Source organism: Mustelus asterias, unplaced genomic scaffold (genome assembly GCF_964213995.1).
Source record: "Mustelus asterias unplaced genomic scaffold, sMusAst1.hap1.1 HAP1_SCAFFOLD_2616, whole genome shotgun sequence".
Taxonomy (NCBI): domain Eukaryota; kingdom Metazoa; phylum Chordata; class Chondrichthyes; order Carcharhiniformes; family Triakidae; genus Mustelus; species Mustelus asterias.
The window spans coordinates 41,684-50,838 of NW_027592561.1; the positions used below are offsets into that span (position 1 = coordinate 41,684).

Consider the following 9,155-nt stretch of genomic DNA (forward strand, 5'->3'; position numbering starts at 1 on the left):
GGTTAAAGTCCAACACGTTTATTTGGTAGCAAATACCATAAGCTTTCGGAGCACTGCTCCTTCATCAGATGGAGTGGATATCTGCTCTCAAACAGTGCACAGACACAGAAATCAAGTTACAGAATACTGATTAGAATGCAAATCTCTACAGCCAGCCAGGTCTTAAAGGTACAGATAATGTGGGTGGAGGGAGCATTCAACACAGGTTAAAGAGATGTGTATTGTCTCCAGACAGAACAGTGAGGCAGCAGCGCTAACCCACTGTGCCACCGTGCTGCCCCGGGTCCCTGGCGCTGTGAGGCAGCAGCGCTAACCCACTGTGCCACCGTGCCGCCCCAGGTCCCTGGCGCTGTGAGGCAGCAGCGCTAACCACTGTGCCGCGATGATTAGCTCCTGTGTCTTGTGCTAAGTTCCGCCTGTGTTTCCACAGATGAGGTGGATGGAGCACCTGGAGCCACATTAACCCCGGCTGATACGGAGGAGGAAGAACTCGTGTTCTCACTCTCCAAGAAAGAGGTACGTGAGGCTGGGCTGGTATCGCTCACTCTCCCGCTGCGCTGGGTGTGTGTGAGACATTGCTGCGTGTGTGGGATCTTGCTATGTGTAAATTGGCTGCTGCCTTTCCCACATTACAGCAGTGAGCAGACGTCTCGCAGAGGGTGGTGAATTTGTGGAACTCTCTGCCCCAGAGCGCGGTGGGGTCTGAATCGTTGAATGGTTTCAAGAGGGAGATGGATATATTTCTGATAAAAAGAGGGATATGGGGAGCAGGTGGGGAGGTGGATTTGAGACCAGGGGGAGATCAGCCATGATCTGATTGAGTGTTGGAGCAGGTTCGAAGGGCTGAATTTGCCGACTTCTGCTCCGATGTTCCGAACTCCTTCACTGTGTGAGAAACAGTTTGGGATGTCTGAGGGGGGAGAGGGGCTGGAGAGAGTGAGAGGATGAGGGGGGTTGGGGGAAGGATCGGTGTTTCTCTTTGGGACGTCCTGAGGGAGGGGGGGGTGGTCTGGAGATATTGGAAGGGGGGGGCGTCTGTATTTAGCTTCGGGACGTCTGATGGGGGAAGAGGTGGTGGGCGAGGGTCTGTTTCACTTTGGAATGGCGGGGGGGAGAGTGGGGCTGAAGAGATTGGGGGGGAGCCAGGGAGAGGTCTGTATTTCGCTTTGGGGCGTCTTGAGGGGATGTCATAGAGGTTTACAGCATGGAAACAGGCCCTTCGGCCCAACTTGTCCATGCAGCCCTTTTTTTTTTGAACCCCAAAGCTAGTCCCAATTGCCCGCATTTGGCCCATATCCCTCTATACCCATCGTACCCATGTAACTGTCTAAACACTTTTTAAAAGACAAAATTGTACCCGCCTCTACTACTGCCTCTGGCAGCTTGTTCCAGACATTCACCACCCTCTGTGTGTGAAAAAATTGCCCCTCTGGACCCTTTTGTATCTCTCCCCTCTCACCTTAAATCTATGCCCTCTAGTTTTAGACTCCCCTACCTTTGGGAAAAGATATTGACTATCTAGCTGATCTGTGCCCCTCATTATTTTATAGACCTCTATAAGGTCACCCCTCAGCCTCCTACGCTCCAGAGAAAAAAGTCCCAGTCTATCCAGCATCTCCTTATAACTCAATCCATCAAGTCCCAGTAGCATCCGAGTAAATCTTTTCTGCACTCTTTCTGGTTTAATAATATCCTTTCTATAATAGGGTGACCAGAACTGTACACAGTATTCCAAGTGTGGCCTTACCAATGTCTTGTACAACTTCAACAAGACGTCCCAACTCCTGTATTCAATGTTCTGACCGATGAAACCAAGCATGCCGAATGCCTTCTTCACCACTCTGTCCACCTGTGACTCCACTTTCAAGGAGCTATGAACATGTACCCCTAGATCTGAGGGGGGTGGGGAGAGGGGCAGGAGAGATTTGGGTGGGGGGGTGCATGGGGGGGGGGGGGGGGGGGGGGAGGGCCTGTATTTCACTTTGGGATGTCGTGAGGGGGTGGGGGGAGGGTCGGTTTGTCTTTGGGGCGTCCTGAGGGGGGAGAGGGGGTGGGGGAGGGTCTGTATCACTTTGGGGCACCCTGAGGGGGGAGAGGGGCTGGAGAGATTGGGGGTGGGAGGGCACGGGGGCGGGTCTGTTTGACTTTGGGGCGTCCTGAGGGGGGGGGGGGGGGGGGAGAGGGGCCATTGGGAATTCGGGTCTTTCGGCTCCTCGGTAATATTGGCTCAATGTCGGGCAGCGAGGTTACCGACGCTCTTTAACCCTTTCCAGAAAAACCGTAAGCGCAGAAACAGGAGGAAGAAGAAGAAGTCGAATCGCAGCGAGGAGAACGGGGTGGAGAAGAAGGTGGAGAAGGCGGCAGCGACAGACACAGAGTCCGAGGTGGAAGTGGAGTACGTGACGGCAGAGCCCGAAATCTTCGACGCAAACTTCATCTACTTCAAGAGGATATTCGAATCCTTCAGGGTGAGTGTCTGAGGCAGCTCCGAGTGTCATCGTCCCCCCGGTACACTGAGTGAAGGTACAGTGTAGAGGGAGCTTTACTCTGTATCTAACCCCGTGCTGTACCTGTCCTGGGAGTGTTTGATGGGGGACAGAGTAGAGGGAGCTTTACTCTGTATCTAACCCCGTGCTGTACCTGTCCTGGGAGTGTTTGATGGGGGACAGTGTAGAGGGAGCTTTACTCTGTATCTAACCCCGTGCTGTACCTGTCCTGGGAGTGTTTGATGGGGACAGTGTAGAGGGAGCTTTACTCTGTATCTAACCCCGTGCTGTACCTGTCCTGGGAGTGTTTGATGGGGGACAGTGTAGAGGGAGCTTTACTCTGTATCTAACCCCGTGCTGTACCTGTCCTGGGAGTGTTTGATGGGGGACAGTGTAGAGAGAGCTTTACTCTGTATCTAACCCCGTGCTGTACCTGTCCTGGGAGTGTTTGATGGGGACAGTGTAGAGGGAGCTTTACTCTGTATCGAACCCCGTGCTGTACCTGTCCTGGGAGTGTTTGATGGGGGACAGTGTAGAGGGAGCTTTACTCTGTATCTAACCCCGTGCTGTACCTGTCCTGGGAGTGTTTGATGGGGGACAGTGTAGAGGGAGCTTCACTCTGTATCTAACCCCGTGCTGTACCTGCCCTGGGAGTGTTTGATGGGGACAGTGTAGAGGGAGCTTTACTCTGTATCTAACCCCGTGCTGTACCTGCCCTGGGAGTGTTTGATGGGGGACAGTGTAGAGGGAGCTTCACTCTGTATCTAACCCCGTGCTGTACCTGCCCTGGGAGTGTTTGATGGGGACAGTGTAGAGGGAGCTTTACTCTGTATCTAACCCCGTGCTGTACCTGTCCTGGGAGTGTTTGATGGGGACAGTGTAGAGGGAGCTTTACTCTGTATCTAACCCCGTGCTGCACCTGTCCTGGGAGTGTTTGATGGGGACAGTGTAGAGGGAGCTTTACTCTGTATCTAACCCCGTGCTGTACCTGTCCTGGGAGTGTTTGATGGGGGGACAGTGTAGAGGGAGCTTTACTCTGTATCTAACCCCGTGCTGTACCTGTCCTGGGAGTGTTTGATGGGGGACAGTGTAGAGGGAGCTTTACTCTGTATCTAACCCCGTGCTGTACCTGTCCTGGGAGTGTTTGATGGGGGACAGTGTAGAGGGAGCTTTACTCTGTATCTAACCCCGTGCTGTACCTGTCCTGGGAGTGTTTGATGGGGGACAGTGTAGAGGGAGCTTTACTCTGTATCTAACCCCGTGCTGTACCTGTCCTGGGAGTGTTTGATGGGGGACAGTGTAGAGGGAGCTTTACTCTGTATCTAACCCCGTGCTGTCCCTGTCCTGGGAGTGTTTGATGGGGACAGTGTAGAGGGAGCTTTACTCTGTATCTAACCCCGTGCTGTCCCTGTCCTGGGAGTGTTTGATGGGGACAGTGTAGAGGGAGCTTTACTCTGTATCTAACCCCGTGCTGTACCTGTCCTGGGAGTGTTTGATGGGGACAGTGTAGAGGGAGCTTTACTCTGTATCTAACCCCGTGCTGTACCTGTCCTGGGAGTGTTTGATGGGGACAGTGTAGAGGGAGCTTTACTCTGTATCTAACCCCGTGCTGTACCTGTCCTGGGAGTGTTTGATGGGGGACAGTGTAGAGGGAGCTTTACTCTGTATCTAACCCCGTGCTGTACCTGTCCTGGGAGTGTTTGATGGGGACAGTGTAGAGGGAGCTTCACTCTGTATCTAACCCCGTGCTGTACCTGTCCTGGGAGTGTTTGATGGGGACAGTGTAGAGGGAGCTTCACTCTGTATCTAACCCCGTGCTGTACCTGTCCTGGGAGTGTTTGATGGGGACAGTGTAGAGGGAGCTTCACTGTGGGTCAGTGTGTGAATGGTGACTGACGTTGTGTATTTTTTTAGCTGACAGACGATGTGAAGAAAGACAAAGACAAGGAACCGGACAAGTCGGATAAGCTGGAATCCACGGTGCTGCTGAAGAAGAAAGGCTTTGAGGCGGAGCAGAAAGGGAGCAGTGACGACGATGATGATCTGGACAGTGATGACGATATGGTGAGTTTACTCCACAGCATTCCCTCCACAAACCATTCAGCCCTGAGGGAGCGCCACACTGTGGGAGGGTCAGTGCTGAGGGAGCCCCGCACTGTGGGAGGGTCAGTGCTGAGGGAGCGCCACATTGTGGGAGGGTCAGTGCTGAGGGAGCGCCGCACTGTGGGAGGGTCAGTGCTGAGGGAGCGCCGCACTGTGGGAGGGTCAGTGCTGAGGGAGCGCCGCACTGTGGGAGGGTCAGTGCTGAGGGAGCGCCGCACTGTGGGAGGGTCAGTGCTGGGAAGCGCCGCACTGTGGGAGGGTCAGTGCTGAGGGAGCGCCGCACTGTGGGAGGGTCAGTGCTGAGGGAGCGCCGCACTGTGGGAGGGTCAGTGCTGAGGGAGCGCCGCACTGTGGGAGGGTCAGTGCTGAGGGAACGCCGCACTGTGGGAGGGTCAGTGCTGAGGGAGCGCTGCACTGTGGGAGGGTCAGTGCTGAGGGAGCGCTGCACTGTGGGAGGGTCAGTGATGAGGGAGCGCCGCACTGTGGGAGGGTCAGTGCTGAGGGAGCGCCGCACTGTGGGAGGGTCGGTGCTGAGGGAGCGCCGCACTGTGGGAGGGTCAGTGCTGAGGGAGCGCCGCACTGTGGGAGGGTCAGTGCTGAGGGAGCGCCGCACTGTGGGAGGGTCAGTGCTGAGGGAGCGCCGCACAGTGGGAAGTGCCGACCTGTAGCTGAGATGTTGAAGTGAATCTGAGTCTCCCTCCTGGGGTGTGTCTGGATCCCTGACCAAGTTGGCAGGGCCAGGATTCCTGAACTGGGGTCTCAGATCTCGGTTAGTGTGGTTCAGACCCAGCAGTCCACGCTGCGTTTGGGACCATGCACCATCCCTTCACCCCCTGTTCGCTCTGGGCGCGACACTGAGATTTCTCACTAACTCGCTCTGTAACAAAGTTCTTCCTCTTCCCACTAGGAAAAACGCGATGATCTCCCCAAATTATCCAAGAAGAAATTGCGGAGATTGAACCGCCTGAGTGTCGCTGAACTGAAGCAGGTAAACTGACCGCTGAGTTCCTGACTGTCCCGGGGCGGAGAGAGTGAGGGAGGCACTGGGGGCTGAGAGACTGCTGAGTTCCTGACTGTCCCGGGATAGAGAGAGTGAGGGAGGCACTGGGGGCAGAGAGACTGCTGAGTTCCTGACTGTCCCGGGGCGGAGAGAGTGAGGGAGGCACTGGGGACTGAGAGACTGCTGAGTTCCTGACTGTCCCGGGGTAGAGAGAGTGAGGGAGGCACTGGGGGCTGAGAGACTGCTGAGTTCCTGACTGTCCCGGGGTAGAGAGAGTGAGGGAGGCACTGGGGACTGAGAGACTGCTGAGTTCCTGACTGTCCCGGGGTAGAGAGAGTGAGGGAGGCACTGGGGGCTGAGAGACTGCTGAGTTCCTGACTGTCCCGGGGTAGAGAGAGTGAGGGAGGCACTGGGGACTGAGAGACTGCTGAGTTCCTGACTGTCCCGGGGTAGAGAGAGAGTGAGGGAGGCACTGGGGGCTGAGAGACTGCTGTGTTCCTGACTGTCCCGGGGTAGAGAGAGTGAGGGAGGCACTGGGGGCTGAGAGACTGCTGAGTTCCTGACTGTCCCGGGGTAGAGAGAGTGAGGGAGGCACTGGGGACTGAGAGACTGCTGAGTTCCTGACTGTCCCAGGATAGAGAGAGTGAGGGAGGCACTGGGGGCTGAGAGACTGCTGAGTTCCTGACTGTCCCGGGGTAGAGAGAGAGTGAGGGAGGCACTGGGGGCTGAGAGACTGCTGAGTTCCTGACTGTCCCGGGGTAGAGAGAGTGAGGGAGGCACTGGGGACTGAGAGACTGCTGAGTTCCTGTCTGTCCCGGGGCGGAGAGAGAGTGAGGGAGGCACTGGGGGCTGAGAGACTGCTGTGTTCCTGACTGTCCCGAGGTAGAGAGAGAGTGAGGGAGGCACTGGGGACTGAGAGACTGCTGTGTTCCTGACTGTCCCGGGGTAGAGAGAGAGTGAGGGAGGCACTGGGGACTGAGAGACTGCTGAGTTCCTGACTGTCCCGGGGTAGAGAGAGTGAGGGAGGCACTGGGGACTGAGAGACTGCTGAGTTCCTGACTGTCCCGGGATAGAGAGTGAGGGAGGCACTGGGGGCTGAGAGACTGCTGAGTTCCTGACTGTCCCGGGATAGAGAGAGTGAGGGAGGCACTGGGGACTGAGAGACTGCTGAGTTCCTGACTGTCCCGGGGTAGAGAGAGTGAGGGAGGCACTGGGGACTGAGAGACTGCTGTGTTCCTGACTGTCCCGAGGTAGAGAGAGAGTGAGGGAGGCACTGGGGGCTGAGAGACTGCTGTGTTCCTGACTGTCCCGGGGCGGAGAGAGAGTGAGGGAGGCACTGGGGGCTGAGAGACTGCTGTGTTCCTGACTGTCCCGGGGTAGAGAGAGAGTGAGGGAGGCACTGGGGGCTGAGAGACTGCTGAGTTCCTGACTGTCCCGGGATAGAGAGAGAGTGAGGGAGGCACTGGGGACTGAGAGACTGCTGTGTTCCTGACTGTCCCGGGGTAGAGAGAGTGAGGGAGGCACTGGGGGCAGAGAGACTGCTGTGTTCCTGACTGTCCCGGGGTAGAGAGAGAGTGAGGGAGGCACTGGGGGCTGAGAGACTGCTGAGTTCCTGACTGTCCCAGGATAGAGAGGGAATGGGGGAGACACTGGACGATACTCGGGAATGAGACACTCGGTGTGGAGATACAGGGGGCTCTGAGAGCCTTGCTGCAGGAGAGAGTGGAAGGGGGAGATACTGGGGGTTGAGAGACTCGGGGTGGAGGTAGAGGGGACAGAGACTCAGGGTGGAGAGAGTGCTAAAGGGGGAGGCACTGGGCTGATAGAAACCCTTTTCTCTGGGGTGGAGCAGCCGGTGTATAATTGGAGCCAGGCGGTTCAGTGGGCGTCGGGAAGCTTCCTCTCACACGGGGCAGTGTGAGTCTGGAATCCTCTCCCCACTCCATACCTGAAGCAGTGTCGGAGTGGGGGAATCGGGTGAAGTTAGCGAGATGGAGATGGATAAATCTTTATCGATAAAAGCTAACTGCAGGTGCTGTATATCTGAAATCAAATCCCAAAATGCAGAGCAGGTCGGGTAGCGCCTGTGTGGAGTGAGAGACAGAGTAAATGTTCCGAGTACGGGGGATTCACGGATACAGAACCAGGACAGGTAGCTGGAGTTAAGATACAGACCAGGCATGAACTAACTGAATGGCAGAACAGGCACGAGGGGCTGAATGGCCTCCTGTCCCTGTGTAATGAGCTGGAGGGGCTGAATGGCCTCCTCCTGTCCCTGTGTAATGAGCTGGAGGGGCTGAATGGTCTCCTCCTGTCCCTGTGTAATGAGCTGGAGGGGCTGAATGGCCTCCTCCTGTCCCTGTGTAATGAGCTGGAGGGGCTGAATGGCCTCCTCCTGTCCCTGTGTAATGAGCTGGAGGGGCTGAATGGCCTCCTCCTGTCCCTGTGTAATGAGCTGGAGGGGCTGAATGGTCTCCTCCTGTCCCTGTGTAATGAGCTGGAGGGGCTGAATGGTCTCCTCCTGTCCCTGTGTAATGAGCTGGAGGGGCTGAACGGCCTCCTCCTGTCCCTGTGTAATGAGCTGGAGGGGCTGAATGGCCTCCTCCTGTCCCTGTGTAATGAGCTGGAGGGGCTGAATGGCCTCCTCCTGTCCCTGTGTAATGGGCTGAATGGCCTCCTGTTCCTAAACTGGACAGCCAGCAGCATCCTCTCTGGTGTCCCGTGTTGTGAGCGGAGGTGGCTGTGTCTTTCCCGTCTCTGTCGCTGCGGGGAGACGGGGATTGTCCGTCCCCCCGGGGCAGACTGGCCTCCGCCTCGCCGCTGACCCTTCACCTTTGATCCCACAGCTGGTGGCCCGTCCAGATGTGGTGGAGATGCACGACGTCACTGCCCACGACCCGAAGCTGTTGGTTCACCTGAAGGCGACCCGCAACTCGGTGCCCGTACCCCGACACTGGTGCTTCAAGCGCAAGTACCTGCAGGGCAAGCGGGGCATCGAAAAGCCCCCCTTCGAATTGCCCGAGTTCATCCGACGCACTGGCATCCAGGAGATGCGGGAAGCTCTGCAGGAGAAGGTGAGCGCGCGGGACTGGGGAGCGCGCGGGACTGGGGAGCGCGCGGGGCTGGGGAGCGCGCGGGACTGGGGAGCGCGCGGGACTGGGGAGCGCGCGGGACTGGGGAGCGCACGGGGCTGGGGAGCGCGCGGGGCTGGTGAGCGCGCGGGACTGGGGAGCGCGCGGGGCTGGTGAGCGCGCGGGACTGGGGAGCGCGCGGGACTGGGGAGCGCGCGGGGCTGGGGAGCGCGCGGGGCTGGGGAGCGCGCGGGGCTGGGGAGCGCGCGGGACTGGGGAGCGCGCGGGACTGGTGAGCGCGCGGGGCTGGGGAGCGCGCGGGGCTGGGGAGCGCGCGGGGCTGGTGAGCGCGCGGGGCTGGTGCGCGCGCGGGACTGGTGAGCGCGCGGGGCTGGGGAGCGCGCGGGACTGGTGCGCGCGCGGACTGGGGAGCGCGCGGGGCTGGGGAGCGCGCGGGACTGGTGTGCGCGCGGGGCTGGTGCGCGCGCGGGACTG

At 58.1% G+C, this 9,155-nt stretch overlaps 1 protein-coding gene across 1 annotated transcript in view; it reads left to right on the forward strand.

Moving 5' to 3' along the window:
• LOC144489871 (splicing factor 3B subunit 2-like) overlaps positions 1 to 8,663 on the forward strand; it is a gene marked incomplete at its 3' end in the record, with an annotated part of 38,980 nt that extends 30,317 nt beyond the window's left edge. Inside the window, exons 8-12 of the mRNA XM_078207701.1 lie at positions 431 to 516; positions 2,274 to 2,468; positions 4,401 to 4,550; positions 5,497 to 5,577; positions 8,436 to 8,663. Of these exons, the coding sequence (XP_078063827.1) occupies positions 431 to 516; positions 2,274 to 2,468; positions 4,401 to 4,550; positions 5,497 to 5,577; positions 8,436 to 8,663 (740 nt within the window). The remainder of the gene's footprint in view (positions 1 to 430; positions 517 to 2,273; positions 2,469 to 4,400; positions 4,551 to 5,496; positions 5,578 to 8,435) is intronic.
• Positions 8,664 to 9,155: the final 492 nt, after the last annotated feature.